The 17,996-nt window shown below is 41.7% G+C and overlaps 1 protein-coding gene across 5 annotated transcripts in view; it reads left to right on the top strand.

Annotated features, from left to right (window-relative positions):
• LOC125905652 (spermatid perinuclear RNA binding protein) overlaps positions 1 to 17,996 on the top strand; it is a 108,425-nt gene that overhangs the window by 80,217 nt on the left and 10,212 nt on the right. For 4 of the 5 annotated variants that reach the window (XM_049603775.1, XM_049603776.1, XM_049603774.1 and 1 more), the window contains 10 exons: positions 1,349 to 1,460; positions 2,334 to 2,431; positions 4,979 to 5,084; positions 5,877 to 5,960; positions 6,583 to 6,791; positions 10,698 to 10,850; positions 11,126 to 11,260; positions 11,843 to 11,983; positions 12,512 to 12,641; positions 13,037 to 13,090. In XM_049603775.1, coding sequence (XP_049459732.1) covers positions 1,349 to 1,460; positions 2,334 to 2,431; positions 4,979 to 5,084; positions 5,877 to 5,960; positions 6,583 to 6,791; positions 10,698 to 10,850; positions 11,126 to 11,260; positions 11,843 to 11,983; positions 12,512 to 12,641; positions 13,037 to 13,090 — 1,222 coding nt within the window. Of the gene's footprint in view, positions 1 to 1,348; positions 1,461 to 2,333; positions 2,432 to 4,978; positions 5,085 to 5,876; positions 5,961 to 6,582; positions 6,792 to 10,697; positions 10,851 to 11,125; positions 11,261 to 11,842; positions 11,984 to 12,511; positions 12,642 to 13,036; positions 13,091 to 17,004; positions 17,573 to 17,996 lie in introns of those variants that run through there. The other variant, XM_049603778.1, reaches the window with a different exon arrangement.

Below are 17,996 nucleotides of genomic sequence, written 5' to 3'. Positions count from 1 at the left end.
CCAGCTGTAATGAGAAGTTTGGATTTATATTGAAATTTGAAGCACTTGTGCTCAAAAGTAATCCATAAGTGAAGTGTGTGGCTTATATAAAGCTGATGGATTCTGATGCAGAGTCCAGTGCACATTATGAAGTCTCATTAGGATCTGATTGACAGACGTGGTGTTAATCTTGTTATTAAGAAAGATGAATTAATTCTAGTGAGAAAACCACAGAATTTATTAGGTAAATACATTTAAGCAACAGATGGTGATGCATTTTCTGAATATCAATTCAAGTCCATGCTCCATGGGTTTAATTTCATATACTGTCTGTACTGTGTAAAAGGGGTAAATAGCTTTGCATTAGGGCTGCAACTAAGGGCGCATTCACACCAGTTCGAATTGGCGGGGAATGCCAAAAAGTGTCACACCTTCATTTGGTTCAGTTCACTTTCACACTGCACTTTTTAAAGCGGACCAAACTGCCAGGACAACGTCATGCAGTTACAACAGCTGCAGGTTTGGGGGCGGTATTACCTGAAACGACCACTGACCGGGAAGAAAAAAAGCAATCATCAATTGGCCAGGACCGAAAACGGATATCCATCCCCTTCAGTTGTGGACCTTAATATATTGCTGTCGCAGTTTTTTTTTTTTTTACCTTGATGCGATACTGATCCACCGACCAATTAAATCAGCATGCTGTGATCCTCTCGCTAAACAATTTAAAACTGCTTCTCCCAGTTTGTGCTGCTGGCTTTTTTTTCTACCCAAAATGCACTGCGCTCTACGTCACATCTTCTATTTGGGTCACTTCCTGTATGTGGTTCACTGGATAGTCCGTTTGCATTCCCCACTGTAAGCGAACCACACCAGGGTTCACCTGCAAGTGAACCGGGACCACCAGTATTCAGGCGGACCAGGGATCACTTGTTTGGTCCGCACCAGAGTTTGAGTGGACCACGGACCAAATAGCACCAGTGTGAATGCGTCCAAACAGTTATATTCAGTATCAAGTACTCTGCCGATTATTTTCACAATTAATCGATTAATCATTTAGTCTTTAAAATGTCAAAAAAATGTGAAAAGAGCCCAAAATGATGTCTAAGAAAGGCTTATTTTGTTAAACCAACAGTCCAAAAGCCAGAGACTCCTCATTTACTATCATAAATGACAAAAAAGCGGTAAATTTCTAAAGCTGGAACCAGGAAATGTTTGACATTTTTCGCTTCAAAAATGACTGAAACGAGTAATTAGCTATCAAAATATTTCAGGATTCATTTTCTTTTTCATTGCAGCTCTTCTTTGTACAGCACCTCAGTTTCTTGTTCATGTTCATCAGTGCTTATGTGTTTGTGTGTTCTTGCAGCCTTTGGAGCTCATCTGTGAGAAGGCAATCGCCACCTGCAACAGACCTCTCGGGGCAGGAGAAGCCCTGCGTCGAGTCATGGAGTGTCTGGCCTCAGGCATACTGCTACCAGGTATGAAGCCGTGGCAGATGCATAATTATAGAGCTGGAAAGATTAGAGAAATCAACAGAGGAGCATGTGTGTGTGCAAATGAAAATTCTTGGCACCCATGGCGAGGAAACACGCTAGGTTTTGGGTAGATGATTAGATACGTGGAGTCGGTGCTTGGTACATTTCTGAGCCGTTTCTCAGAGAGAGGTCGAGGCATCATCGATGACCCAGCAGAGCACAGCTGTCTGAGGAAGGTCGTCATTATGAGAGAATCTTAATTAGGAGCAGCTGAAGGGTTTCTTTACAAAAAGCTGTGCATCCTTGGCCAAAATCCAATTATTCGAAAGTATGTGGAAGCTGAGTTTCTTTTTACTTAATTTTTAAAAGATGTAATTTGGATGCAAAAGCCAGTTATGTCCTTCTAGATCGAAGCTCATTAAAGTCCTCCTTTAGAAAGTAGAATAGATCTTTTTTCATTATTTAAAAGCAGAAAAGAAGAGTGTATATGAGCTTAAAAAAATGCAAATTAAGACTTGAATACAAACTGCTCAAGTTTAAATTTATGGGGAAAAATGTGCCGCACTAGTAGGAATATTTTTCACCCAAGTATTCAATTGAATACAAATATGGCACAATTAGAGGTGGAGGATTTGTACCTTTTAAATTAAGTGACTGGTTTGAATATCTCACAGCCAGTTTGACCATTTCAATTCTCCTGCGGCTGGTGTCCATTATAGCAGTCAGGATTTCCGCTGTCGCTCATTTCATGACAGTGAAGCCTCAGTGAAGCCTAATTAAATGTTGCTGAGCTGCAGTGTCAGCATGTAAAGTGACAACAACTGATTTTGTGTGTGTGTGTGTGTGTGTGTGTGTGTGTCTGTTGTCTTCCCCCAGGTGGTCCAGGTTTACACGACCCATGTGAGAAAGAGCCAACAAACACACTAGCCAACATGACCGATCAGCAGGCTGAGGCCATTACCTACCGCGCACAGGTACATGCACACACACAGACACTCACACGTCAGCTTAAAGACACAGTTGTTATCACCCAGCTGCACTTGCCCTGAGCTGTCAGTGTGTGGGAATCAGTAAGCAACACGCCTATTACCAGACAGAAAGACCCCATCATCACCCCAACCACGCAATCTGCATGCACACACACATTCACTTCCACGAGCGTGCGTGCACGTCTCCAGAAAGAGCTGTGTGGTGCTGCATTTTAATGATTGGTGTGGGAAACTATTGCCATTGCAAGCCATAAATCCATCTCTGACACCCCGAGGACAGTATTTGTGTGCATGCACTGTGGGCGTGTGTCATGTCCTTCTTCACACACACACTCGGCTGAGCAGGGCAGCCTCTGAGCCGCATGGCTTAGTGAATCCTGCCGTCCATTTCCTTTGAAGGCAGCAGGAACGAGGCAAGAATGTCAATGGGGATAATTGTACTGGAGCAGATACAAGAGCAGATAGAAAAGAGGGAGCTGTTCTGTCAATGAGCTACACCGAGCCTCATGAATATCTGAGACACTCTACCTCCCTAATGGATTTGTGTTAGCAGGGCCACTTGTGTGCCATTCTGGTTATCTGTCTGATTGTTTGTGTAGATTGAGGATGTGTACATTACATAGGAATGACGAGTTCACACACGGACACACCGGTTAGTAGATCTGCTGATGTTACTGATACTAAAGGGTAAAAACATTTTAAAGCATGTCTTCTCTTTTTGTGTACAAACGTGTGTGTGCAAGCTGTGTTGTCTTTCGTGGATGCACAGATTTGGTCATTATTTGGTGCTTATTTACTTATACAACTTTGGACATGGCCTCCTAATATTTGGGAAGATGAGAAACATTACATCAGCTCGAATACACCATCTTAACATCTTGTCTCTCTCAGTTTTTCAACCTGAATTTACCACCTCCTGCTTTGTCCTACATCAGCATAACAGCTTCACATCACATCCCATTTAATGAAAACTGCAACAACATTTCAGAACAAATTTACATTATTGATTCATCATTCTGTTCGTGAGGGAAGATGCATCACAACAAGACTACTGTGAAAACAGAATATGTGACTGCATGTCTACAAATCTTCTCAGATACATGTAGCAAACTGACTTTACATTGGTCTGTGTTATTACTTTCAATTTATGTATTATTAATAAAATGTTTCAGGATCATGTTTAACTTTAGATTTGAAAAAACATTCTGCTTTTTTTGTTTGTTTTGTTGGGGGGTTTTGCAAACTGGTGGTGGTGGAGCTGCAATGATTAATAAACTAATAATCAATTAGTTTTCAACTGTGAAATTCATTTGAAAACCAATGATTCAGTTTGAGTAATTAAGAAGAAGATGCAAAACTCCCTGATTCAGGGTTCTTAAATGTGATTATTTATTGGTTTCTTCACTCCTCCATGGCAGTAAACTGAACATTTTTATGTTGTTGACAAAACAAGACATTTGAGAATGTCATCTTGGGCTTTGGGAAATATTTCATCAACATTTCATCAACATTTTCTGACATTTTATAGACCTAACAACTAAACAATTCATTTAGAAAATAATCAACAGAATAAATGACAATGAAAATAATCATTAATTGCAGATTTATGAAAAAGTGGGCATTTAGGAGGCAGGGAATGCCTCCATGCTGTTAAGTTGCATTATGGGAAAAGTAGGATCCAATTTTAAGTGCTATCATTGTATATTTTCAGTACAATAATTGATTGCTAGAGTGCCTACATATATATAATCTGGTGAAGCGCTTAAAGGTGTTAAGGCAAAAAATGATACACTTTCATACACTTTAATGTGTGTAGTGAGTCTTGGCTGCGGTGGTACAGCTGCAGGGGATGCTGGGCAAAAAAAACAGTGGGAAGTTGAAACAGAACTATTGGAGAAACGCAACCTGACATAATGTCATGGTGGCCAATCACATAACCGGACATCAGACGCTAAGATGCCCACTGTCCAGAGGAACATGTACTACAGTCTCTTTCTATTGTTAGATGTATTAGTAAGTAAGAGAAATAACAACAAGGGAGAGCTCTTGTGTGGTTTGTGTGTGTGCACTTGTATGTCTTTTGTGGCGGTAAAGACAATCCAGTAATGATCTACAGATCCTCTAATCCAAGATGGACATACTTACTTACCAAAAAGAAATACTCATATGCTTAGATGGGGAGATTGGCTTTCTATAGTTGGTCTCCTCCACTCCCCCACAAATGGGCCATGTAAGTGACATTCCCACACCACCACACTGCCGCTGAACGTGGTGTGAACGCAGCCTAAGGACTAAAATATTGTATTTCTTAAGTTTAATTTTACTGTTTAAGTTTATAGCAAGTTAAAGAACATAATTTTCTCTTGCGTTGCCTATGGACATTCCCTCCTACACACCAGTGCTTCATCCTTCACAGTCCAGATTGGAGTTCCTCTTTGCCTGAAAGCAACAGTAAATAGTTTGACTCTGTTAATGTCCATACTGTGAATGAAGTTTGAATCTGAGTCTTTTCCTGTGTTCTGCGTCCAACAGCATGCTCTCAGACTCATGGCGTTCGGACAGATCTACAAGGTGTTGGAGATGGAGCCTCTTCCCTCAAATAAACCCTCGCAGAAATACCCGTGGTCTGATAAAGAAGGTGTGTCTTCTGTCTAATATATCCCCCATATGTCTGTGTTTCTGTCCCTGTCTGCATGTGCTTGATCATCTGTCTACTCAGGTTTTCAGTCTGTACGTATCAATTTTCATTCTGCCTGTGTGAAAGCTTGTGTGCTGGTATGTTATTCCCACATGAAACCTGCTGCAGAGAGGTTTCAGACATAGGTCGGACTTGCTATCAAATGTTTTTGCACATGACGTGACCTTTCTGGGTGCGTTCGGTGTGTTTTTTCCCCCCACACCAGCACTGACAGCACTACAATATCTCTGAAATGTTCAGCAACATATAGATATCATGTTCTGATGTCTTTTTATTTGACAGTGTCGCAGCAAAAACATGGCTGCCTTGGTGAAATTCTGTAAATGTGTACGTGGGTTATGCAGGATTTTTTTTTTGCTTTTGTTCACCCAAGAGAAAGTTGGCAAACTCTCAAGCTGACTTTCATGACAAATCGACTCAAGGCCTCTTTGGTGCCTCGTGATGCTGACATGGAAAATTGCCAGAGCATTTACAGATTAAGGTGCAGCCAGGAAAGGAGCTTATATGTCTTCCTCATTGTTTGCTGGTCTGCCTGTCTGTTCTGTTTATCTTGTCTGTGAGTTTATCCATCTTTATGCTGCTTCTTACATAATGCTTGTTTGTTTTACCTCCCTTTCTTTCTGTCTTTCTGTCATGCACATTCGCCTTAGTGTGCGTTCATATAAACATCTCTTGTAGCCACTGATTGATTAGTAATTCTCTCTGTGTTTCTTCCTCTTGCTTTCACTCAAGGCTTAGGTCTCAAGAGGCCATATGAGGACGGAGGGATGGATGACAAGGACCTCATCAAGAAGATGAAAAGGAACCTGAGGAAAGGTAAGGGAAGGAAGAGTACCTTTCATTACTGTTATTCTGTTTAATCACCCCAGTTATTTTAAATACAGTAAGAAAGGAAGTTTCAGATTCCCTTTATTTTCATTCAAACCTCTGCAAACAAAGCAGCACAATGCTGAGAGATGGGAGTCATCATATTCTGTTGTCTACAGACAAGCCTCACTTCTCCCCATCTCTATTTTTTCCCTGTCTGCTTCTCTCCCTTCCACCTTCCTTCCATCCCTTGGAGGCAGATCAATAGTATTGATTGCTAACATTTTAGTAGGCCACCCAACCATCCCCGGCTCTTTCTTCACACAAGGAGAAGATGAACCACGACTAATGGAGACAGAGAGGCATTTTTAGATATTGGCAAACAGGAGGAAAGTGATTGAAAGAGAAAGAAAATAGAGAGGCACCTTTTATTCATCATGAAAACAACCCCAGCATGGGGGCTGAAAACCTTTAGAAAATGTGATTTATTAGGTACAGTATCTCTGGATCGGCCCAGTCTGTCCAATTCCGCCTGGATAATTGGTACACCTTCTACAAACCCTTATTAAATTTCTCCAAATATGCTCTACTTTCTACTGTAACCATACCCCCCTCCATTTTTTTCCATTAGTCCTAGACAGTAAAGCCATAGACTCCAACCAGCCAATGAACGCCCTTATGCGGTTGAACCAGATCCGGCCGGGGCTGCAGTATCGCCTGCTGTCCCAGTCGGGCCCGGTTCACGCTCCGGTCTTCACCATGTCCGTGGATCTGGATGGAACCATTTACGAAGCATCTGGGTCCTCCAAGAAGACCGCCAAGCTCCACGTCGCCGTCAAGGTAAGGAAGAGTGTGTGGACAAACACATTCGGACAAACTGTATACAGAATAGAACAATGATTAATGACCCACTAATAAAAAAAAAAGAGAGATGGATGATTCTTTTTTTGGCTACCTGAAGTACTTTTTAAGCTCCAGCCGCAGCCAAACCTATGCGTATCTGCAAACGTGTTTTTGTCTGTGTATGCCTATTGGTGTGTGTGTGTTTGTGTGTGTGTGTCTGCAGAGAGATGGAGGTGGGCAAATCCATGTAATCCCAAAGTGGTTGTGAACAAAGAGGCTCTCTAGAGCACAGAGCCAGGATAATCCGCTATCCGCTCCATTCCCATAAAAGGCTCTTTCTCCCCCTTTTCCATTCTCCTTCTCACTCACTTTCTTTCTCTCATGTACTCACCTTTTGATCTCCCTTCTTCTGCCTCACTTTCTCTCCCTCTCTCTGCGCTGTACTCTCCCACTGTACTGGCTGGTTCAGCCGCTGTAACACAATCACCCATTTGGGTCAGAAACGTGTCATTCTTCTATCCTCTCCGTGTGCATATTGTTCTGAATCACTTTGCCACTCTGTGTGCTGTTGAGGACTTACAGTAGACTCTGTACAGCCAGTGTATCATAATGGCTTATTGTAGGCATTGTGTGAGTTAGATTAAATTCTGTCGTGTCAGTACATGCAGTATACTGCAATATTGCTGCTTCTGGTAGAATTATTTTGTAAGAATATATAAATTTGTGTCATCAACACGGTGGAGGGGTGACGGATGTGGTTGTATTTCCTGTCTGTGCCCTGCTTTTCATTCTCATTGCCCTGGGTAGCAGCTCTCTACCTTTATGGCTGGTGACGCCATTAAATTCTGTTTGAAACAGAGACATTGCGCATATTAATGTATCAGAGAGAATCAGAGTTTTCATATTGCAAAACCTGTCTCATCCCACTTAGTGTTTTATTTCAGCAGCTTAGCAAATAAATTCTCCAAGATGTTAGATCAGGGATGCTCGACTTGCTTTGCCTTGGGGCAACTTTTGCAAAATGGCAGGAGGCCAGGGGCCAGCTGCAGCAACCAGCATAGGTCAGGTGTTGGCAAGGGTGTGTCCAGGATTTGAGGATATTCGGGGCTTAGGCCAGACCTTTGTCAGGGGGTCCAGGGGATCCTTTCCTGGCACTTTTTTTTTTTTTTTTATAAACCAGCTCCAGTTTGATGCTCTTTATGCACTCTTGTACCTTATTTACATTAAAAGTACAAAAATATACAGTACAGGCCAAAAGTTTGGACACACCTTCTCATTCAATGTGTTTTCTTTATTTTCATGACTATTTACATTGTAGATTCTCACTGAAGGCATCAAAACTATGAATGAACACATGTGGAGTTATGTACTTAACAAAAAAAGGTGAAATAACTGAAAACATGTTTTATATTCTAGTTTCTTCAAAATAGCCACCCTTTGCTCTGATTACTACTTTGCACACTCTTGGCATTCTCTCCATGAGCTTCAAGAGGTAGTCACCTGAAATGGTTTTCCAACAGTCTTGAAGGAGTTCCCAGAGGTGTTTAGCACTTGTTGGCCCCTTTGCCTTCACTCTGCGGTCCAGCTCACCCCAAACCATCTCCATTGGGTTCAGGTCCGGTGACTATGGAGGCCAGGTCATCTGCCGCAGCACTCCATCACTCTCCTTCTTGGTCAAATAGCCCTTACACAGCCTGGAGGTGTGTTTGGGGTCATTGTCCTGTTGAAAAATAAATGATCGTCCAACTAAACGCAAACCGGATGGGATGGCATGTCGCTGCAGGATGCTGTGGTAGCCATGCTGGTTCAGTGTGCCTTCAATTTTGAATAAATCCCCAACAGTGTCACCAGCAAAACACCCCCACACCATCACACCTCCTCCTCCATGCTTCACAGTGGGAACCAGGCATGTGGAATCCATCCGTTCACCTTTTCTGCGTCTCACAAAGACTCGGCGGTTGGAACCAAAGATCTCAAATTTGGACTCATCAGACCAAAGCACAGATTTCCACTGGTCTAATGTCCATTCCTTGTGTTTCTTGGCCCAAACAAATCTCTTCTGCTTGTTGCCTCTCCTTAGCAGTGGTTTCCTAGCAGCTATTTGACCATGAAGGCCTGATTGGCGCAGTCTCCTCTTAACAGTTGTTCTAGAGATGGGTCTGTTGCTAGAACTCTGTGTGGCATTCATCTGGTCTCTGATCTGAGCTGCTGTTAACTTGCGATTTCTGAGGCTGGTGACTCGGATGAACTTATCCTCAGAAGCAGAGGTGACTCTTGGTCTTCCTTTCCTGGGTCGGTCCTCATGTGTGCCAGTTTCGTTGTAGCGCTTGATGGTTTTTGCGACTCCACTTGGGGACACATTTAAAGTTTTTGCAATTTTCCAGACTGACTGATCTTCATTTCTTAAAGTAATGATGGCCACTGGTTTTTCTTTAGTTAGCTGATTGGTTCTTGCCATAATATGAATTTTAACAGTTGTCCAATAGGGCTGTCGGCTGTGTATTAACCTGACTTCTGCACAACACAACTGATGGTCCCAACCCCATTGATAAAGCAAGAAATTCCACTAATTAACCCTGATAAGGCACACCTGTGAAGTGGAAACCATTTCAGGTGACTGCCTCTTGAAGCTCATGGAGAGAATGCCAAGAGTGTGCAAAGCAGTAATCAGAGCAAAGGGTGGCTATTTTGAAGAAACTAGAATATAAAACATGTTTTCAGTTATTTCACCTTTTTTTGTTAAGTACATAACTCCACATGTGTTCATTCATAGTTTTGATGCCTTCAGTGAGAATCTACAATGTAAATAGTCACGAAAATAAAGAAAACGTATTGAATGAGAAGGTGTGTCCAAACTTTTGGCCTGTACTGTAAGTTGGGTATCATCGTGTTAGATGGTTGACTGAGGACATCTCCATTCAGCTAGCTGAATAACCATTTACACAACACTGTGCTAGACTAGATGACATTATATCTTAGCGAAATATTCGAGATGCCCCCGACTAAGAATTTTCCTAGTCATCCAATAGTCGTCATTTGGGGCCATTAGTCGACTAGTCATCCGCATGTTTACGATATTAATTTAATTATTAAATGATATATTTTGGGCGGGGCAACACAATGGTTTGAATTCAAGGTGTGAGAAAGAATAGTATCAGTAACATTGTTAACACTGTGCTACATTACAGAGAAATACAAAACCGTACTAATGAACCTTCATTAATATAGGCCTATATTTTATCTACAAGTGCACGTCACACTGAGCGAGCCGCCTGTTAATGACACACAATAGCAGCAAAATACAAGTTGTTAAATAATTGTTTGTTGTCAGAACAACTGTCATAGCATATGTCTGTTTACATTAAAACCAATAATGGTTCGGGTTTCAAATACAAATTTTTAGCTCTAGTTTTTATGCCTCTGCATGGGTAACAGCTGTGGCCACAGGCATTATGTTTTCATTTGGCTGTCTCATTTTTGCGAGCGTGACATTTCAGGAACACCTTAAGTGAATTATTCAAACTTGGCCAAAACATCCACTTGTACTCAGTGATGAACTGATTAGAGTTTGGTGGTCAAAGGTCAAGCTCACCGTGACCTCACAAAATAAATTTTATTCCAAATTGGTGACTCCAATCTTGGGTGTCCATCTTGAAAATGTGCTGATTGCATAGATCTTCTCTGCTGTCTGGTTGAAGATGTGTGAAGCATCCATGTTTTAGAATATGTAGCTTCTTTACAGCATACAGCATTGTCTCCTGTTATTGCTACATATGAGTCTGGACAGACATGGGTGTAAACTGTAACTGCCACTTGACTGGTTGGTGAAGGCGGTAATTCTAGTTTTTGTTTGCGGTTTCCTTCCTTCCAACTCCTTACTTTATCATTATCTTCCCTTTCTAGGTTCTCCAGGCGATGGGCTACCCGACAGGTTTCGACTCAGACCTGGACCCCATGAGTTCAGATGAGAAGTCGGATGGTGAGGGGAAGAGCGAGACGTCATCGCACACTAGCAATAACCCAACACACTCCTCGGACAGTTCCAACACACTGGAGGTGAGGATTGAGAAACGTGCTGATACACTACTGCATACACTCAGTTTGAATACTTTTTAAAGTCTAAGTTGCAAATTTTGATTTTAAGTAATTAAAATCTAATAGTCAGTTTGGTTTAAGGTCATAGAAGGTATCAAAATTTTGTCACAGCTTCACCCTGCTCACATCCATGCACTTGCTCCATCTCTCAGGTTTACTGTCCGCAGTGTGCTTTCTAATAAAGCTATGAAGATGCTTTAAAATTAAAGTACTTTAATAATAATTTCACTCCCCAGGTGCGAACTCAGGGTCCCATACTGACGGCGAGTGGAAAGAACCCCGTCATGGAGCTAAACGAAAAGAGACGAGGCCTCAAATATGAACTCATCTCTGAAAGCGGAGGCAGCCACGACAAACGCTTTGTTATGGAGGTGAGAGCTTCATTCACACACACACTGACTGCCTCTGGGAAAAGATTAGAAAACACATACAAATGTAAAAGAGTTTGGGGCCATGACATGTAATCAAAAATGATAGAAAAAAGTACACGTTAGCCAGGGGGAGACACCTACAGAGGGTAAGCCACACACACACACACACACACACACACACACTCACACTCCGAAACAAGCTGATCACTGGTAGCGTCAATCAGTCAACTTGCTTCCTGGAGCAGGCCCGTTCTCTGTGGGGTGTGTTGTTTTCCGACATGCCTGGCTGCTCCGTCGCTCTGCTGATTGATTAGCAAGCCTGCTTGACAGCAGGCCATCGCTAAACAAGCCATCCTGTTCAGCCAGACTCACTGGCTGAGTTACTGATGACTGATAAACACACCGAGTTTGGGGCAGAATTGTTGTGCGATTGATAGTTTTGACAGGGTTATAACATGAATTATGACACCACAAGTAGATATGAAAATTAACACAGAAAATCCAATGCAGAACTCTAATCATAAAAAATCTTTTGATGAATATTTCAAATTTTGTGTGTGTGTTTGTGTGTGTTCATGTCAGGTGGAGGTCGATGGGCAGAAGTTTCGCGGGGCAGGCCCCAACAAAAAAGTAGCAAAGGCCAGTGCCGCTCTAGCAGCTCTGGAAAAACTCTTCTCTGGTCCCAACGCAGCTGCAAACAAGAAGAAGAAGATATTGCCTCAGGTAAGGAGACACACACACACACACATACACACACACATAGAGTACATACCAGACACAGAGGGTTCGGCTTCATTGTGAAGCATTTACGCACACAATATGAAACGTTTAATCGAAGCAATCTGCTCCTTTCTTCCTTGAGAGCCAAAATGTCAGTGCAGATTTGAAGATGATAAAGTTTAAAGGTTTTCCTGTGATCAGTAATCATCTCTGTGGAGTCGCAGGATGGTTTGTCCACCTTGTTCACCCATCAGTAATCAATAGCACTGCGTTTAACAAGTGTCTAATCAATCAGCTCAATACCTGACCAGTTATCAGATCAACGCTCCTCCACTGATCTTGTCAATGAGCCTGTGTGACAGGTTTGTGAACAATGAGGCCCATAATGCTTCAGAACAATGTCCCTGATAAGTGTGTGTGCTTTTATGCCTTATTTCTGCTCACCACATCCATACAGACAAACATCTGTGTATCTGTGTGTCTTTATACTATGTTTGAAACACACTTTTCATGTCATGTGCCTGTGTTCAGTCTAAAGGAGCCCTGGCTGCGGCAGCAGCAGCCTCAGCAGTAGCAGCTCAGGTAGCCAGAGGAAGAGGAAGAGCAGCACTCGCGAGAGGAGCCTTCGTCAGTGCAGCCGCACCTGGATATGTCACACCAGGTAGTGAGAGGATAGATGTTAAATTATTTATGTCCACATTTGTTGGATCCACATATCAGTTTTTGACTTTAATAGTATTCTTGGCCCCTTATTTTCACTTTTAATCAGAATTTTATAGATATAACATACTGTATATATATAATATACTGTAAATGTTTAGTTTGTGCTTAACCTCCACACACACATACACATACATGACCCTATTGTGTGTGAATAAGTGAATGAACAGTGTGTAAATCTTCTTAGGAAGGAGTGTAACTTCCACTCAGGTCTTTAAACCTGAACCCACAGCTGTCCACTGCCAAAACACTCATCTACTGAAGAGATACTGAAATGTTGCCTTGAATTAAACAAGTGCGCAATTGAATTGGACTCTGTAACCTCTTCTCCATCAGGCTTTGGGACACCGTATGGCTACAGCCCTGCTGCAGCAGCTGCTCCTGCGTACGGTACGTGCTCCCTGTTTGTTTTCCCTGTCAACTCATTTCACCGTCCTTATACGTCTATAACCTCTTCACTTCTAATCCAACATAACTGCTAAATATTTGTAGGCAAATTAATTATTAAGTAGGTTTGTGGTACATCATAAGACCCTCTACTCGACTTCCTTTTGCTTCAAATTCCCTTCTTTTCTCGAACTTACTTCAAAACTTGATTCAGTCATGATCAAACAAATCTTACACTGTTGCCTCTTTGTTGTGTGCTTCAAGCAAATCTGTCTGTACTTTGGCTTTTTGTCTGCTCACCACTTGGTTTCTTAATCTGCTTGTTGCCACTCACTCCCTCATCTCTTACGGATCACTGCTGTCAGTTAAGAGCTGCCGTCAGCTTCAAGCTTTTACGCCAAAACTCCCAAAAACCAATCAAAAACATAATGACACACGGCTGCACTCGCAGTCCTTTGCCTTTGCATAAGTTGAATGAAAACAGAAAAGAGTAATAAACTCTAACATCAACTAACTATACAAGCTTTCAAGGACTTATAACGACCCAGACACACTGCCTTTGCTGCCCTCATCGTCATTTCTGTTGAGATTAGCAGAACACATAGTGTGAGTTCCTCACTTTACCCGCTGTTATTTAAGACAGGGTGGTGGGGGAGCTTTGCCACTGCAGCGCTGCTCCTGTCATGTTACTGCTGCTGAGGGGTTTCTGTCCTTACTGCCGAAAGTGGCCGCTGGGCTCTCTCACACACAAGCACAGGCTAAAATCTATACTAGTCCTTGACCTTTAGCTGCGTAAGTATTGGTGCAAAACTCACTCACACATGCGTCCCCCTGTCACACCTTCGACAGACTTGGCCTTGTGTAGTGTGTGCACACATGTAGCATTGGGAGGCCTCTCTGTCCATCCTACAGCTTTGAGTTTGAATGGGTCTTATGTGCTTGGAGAAACTGATCTGGGGCCCCAGGCAGACGTCTAGTGCCCCCCTGAGATCCCAACAGCCCCATATATGAAGTGCGCCTTAGTTTGTGTGTTTATGGTGGAGCTGGATCTCTGAGTTTATTTGGGGTGTTTCATTTCAGTCCCTGGCATCGGCACGCTTTTCACGCTTTTTATTGTGATTGCGGTGCGTACTGAAACCCTCAGAATTCAAAGGTAGTTGCTGCTTTCATTGAACTAGCAAGCTGTTAGAATTGTTTTATTTTATTTTATGCTTCTTATTTTAAAGTTTATTAATGGCCATGACATCTAAAATATTTAATAAAGCATTCAGTAGGCTGCTTCGTGCCCGGCCAGTGAAAAGCCTTGGCTAATAAAGAGGCGATTAAATGCCCTCTATCCTCTGTGGGAGTGGTGAAGTAAAAAACTGCTGCGAACTGTGTGCACCTCTGCCCCGTGACTCACGAGCACACGTCACGCATCTTGGTGGGTGATCATTGTGAGTTCAGCTGACCCTGAGCTTTAACCTGAGCTGTAACCTCCTACATGAAGGTAGGAAGTTCAATTTGTGTTATTTGAAAAAGAAAATGGAATGGAAATGGAATAAAACTCAAATGAAATGCTTCATTCCCGCCAATTTGCGTCAACACAGCTTGTATGTTGAGACCTTGCTGGGGTGGTTTTTTGTTACTGTTCAGCTTCACTTTTTGCTTCGTGGTTCCCAACATGTGACCAGAGACCCTGTGGAAAGAGTAAAGATGAAAAATGTTTTCTTTATACACCCAGCTGACTTATAATGCTGAGCTGCAGATCGAGGGAAGAATAAGAACGAGAGATATGTTGTTTATTACACAAATTGTACTGTTAATATCCACTTTCCAGAATAAGAGGAAAACGTGTCCAAATTGGTAAAAACAGACTTTTTGTTGGTCCCACTGGAGCCTGTATTTCAGTCAGAAGAGAGAATAAAGGCACATGATAAAATTGGGAACTACTTTAAGCTTTTTTTTAATACAAAGCTTTCATCCTGTTTCCTGCTTTTCACTGAGCTGCGGCACACGCTGCTGCTTTGGGCTTTCTCGTTGGCAAACACTTTCTAGACTGCTGCTGGGCTCGGTGGAGCACCAGAACGTTCTGTGGAGCACGAATATCACATTGTAGGACGTGAAACACTAGATCATAGAGCACATGCATTATATTGTAGAGCACAGAACATTATATTGGAGAACACAGAACAGTTTATAATGGAACGTAGACATTATCCAAAAGCTTTGGTAGAATGACACATTTCCTTTACTTCACAGTACAAACAGTAACTTCTGCACAGCTGTCTCCTTAAAAGGATTGTTCCACTTTATTACTAGCTGGGTCCTGCACTAGTAGTTTTGTCCATCAGTAATTGCTGACATTTGGCAATGTGACATCACTGAAAAGAACCAAACCATAGATACGACAAACTTATTTGAAGAAAAACACAAAGTAATCTGATCTCACAGAAATACGTGAAATGACCACAACCTCTTAACACCGCATTTGGTAATGGTGGCATGTAATGTGTTATAGGTGGACTATACAGGATAGTTGGTTACTGTTTGTAAACACACTCACCAGCAGAAGTGAAAGTGAAAGCCAACACCAGATTCACTCTCGTTACCTCTTGCTATATTTGCATTTTTAAGGAGCTGTGTCACTTGGATGCCTGCTGCTTACAGTCTGGCACCTTGTCGCCATTTTGTTATAAAGCCGCAACCTCAGCTGACTGCTGTGGCGGTAATAGGGGTGGGGGAAAAAATCGATACAGCGTAGTATCATGATATTTTTGTATGGCAATCGTGTCATCACATGGACGCCAAGTATCTATTTTTTGTTATATAAATTATTGAGATTACAAATACAAGTTAAATGATTGGTAGCCCACTAGAATGATATAATCAAGTGCCTTAAAAAGTGCAGTAAAAATCATTAAAGTGTGATGAACAGACTGAAGACTTTATCTTATTAGATAAAACAGATGTTGATAAAGTTTTACTTTGGGGACAAAAATTTTATTGCAATACTCAGCATATCGCAACATGTTTAACATCTCAATAATAGTGTATCGTGACTTTAGTATCCTGATTCCTACCCATAGGGGTACATACCCATAGACATCCTGAACACAGAAGATAAGAAGAAAGTAAGGCACACACATCTAGTGAGTCATAAGTGATGATTGGGAGGGATTACTTCTACATGAGTCTATTGTTTTTGTGGAAAAAAAATATTCTACATAGTATATCTTTAAAATTACGTCCCTGCACCACAAATGGTTGCAATTTTTTAACATGGTTAGCTTTAGGGGAAAAAATTCTCGGTTAGGTTTAGTACAAGACATAACTGCGTCATCTAACATGATACTGTTGTATGTAAACAGTGGCTCCTGGGTGGAAGTCCTTTGCTTGTTTGATCTATCCACCATCCCACCCTCCCACACTATGCAAACTTTCTCGCTCTTTTGCTATTGCGTGACGTCCAGGGAATTTGTGTGTCCACCATGAAAAGAGATTTTTAATTAACTTTAGTGATGCCAGCACGTAATTTTAACACATTACATGCCACTAACACTTAATGCTAATTAACTAGATGAATACAATCTTTTTATAACCGATGGAAAAGATTGCTAAAACTACAGAAAAAAGACCTAAGTTGTAATAAACTAATCCTTAACTTTGGGCTTTTCCTTTCTTCTCTTTCACTCTGAATCTCTCTCCTTCTTGGTCCCTCTAACCACCGATGAAGGATGTCACCTAGTTTACACGCAAGCCTGCCTGTTCTCACACACTCACATTCCCCCCCTTGGGTGCCCTATTTGTGTCGTGCGAGGGGTGTTTGTTGGACCTAGATGTAGCGTAGTGTGTAGTGTAGTGAGCATAGAAACACTTGGTTTATTTATTGCCCTGGACTCATGCAGAGCTGTGCTCTTCTCATGTCTCCCCTCTAGGTTTGCCCAAGAGAATGCTTCTGTTGCCTGTCATGAAAGTGCCCGCCTACCCCGTCCCCCACTACTTCTTTTAGCACAGGAGACACACACACACCAAACACGTTTTCATACATACCAAATGCTTTTTCCAAGCCGTACAGCTCGCTTTTATATAGAAGGGAAACTCAGTTTTGTTTTGTTTTTTCTACGATATCAATGATGGGGAGAGGATTAAGGACTTGAGCTGAAGATTTGTAAAAGCGTTGTTTTTTTTTTCTCACTGTTTTCAGAAACTTTTATGGACATGAAAAAATACTGCAGGTTTAAGTTCTTAAGAGATAAACAAAAACTTGAACGATTTGTACTGTGAACTGTGACCTCATTCTTTGAGTCTAAATTATATATATCAGCCTTTTGTTATTGTGTTTATTTTTTTTGCCAGGAAGAGGATATAGCCTTTGCAATATGATACACACAACACACACACACACACATTCTCTGTAAAAAGAAAATAATAATGAGCTGTGTGAAGGATGTATAGGAATAAATAAATAATAATGTTAAATAAAGTTTATCTCCTATAAAAGCTGAGCGTTGCCTGGTGTATATCTGATTTTAAGGCTTTCAGCTGCTGGGGACTTGATTTACCTCTGTCCACCTGCACATGATACTGTGACCTAAACTTACATTTCAACATCGAGCTTTAATATTCCACCCTCATACATGCACACGGATTGAATTTCAATCTTTCCACGTACCTCAGGGCGTCTTGTCGCATCCCTTTGACCCTCAGCTTATAGATATTCAGAGAGAAAGGCAAGAAGACAACGGATGAATTTAGAAAGCTCTCATCAGATCCTGCATCTTGCATTCAGCTGCACAATCCCATTACCTTACGTGGATTAATATTTGGCGTGTTTCCTGCAGCTATCAGAGGTATCACCTACAGTATATATGCAGAGCCTTTATAGGTTGTCATATAAGCTGACTTCAGCCTTTTGCAGCAGCAAGTT

This window comes from Epinephelus fuscoguttatus, linkage group LG18 (genome assembly GCF_011397635.1).
Source record: "Epinephelus fuscoguttatus linkage group LG18, E.fuscoguttatus.final_Chr_v1".
Taxonomy (NCBI): domain Eukaryota; kingdom Metazoa; phylum Chordata; class Actinopteri; order Perciformes; family Serranidae; genus Epinephelus; species Epinephelus fuscoguttatus.
This window is presented reverse-complemented; position numbering and strand designations above follow the sequence as displayed.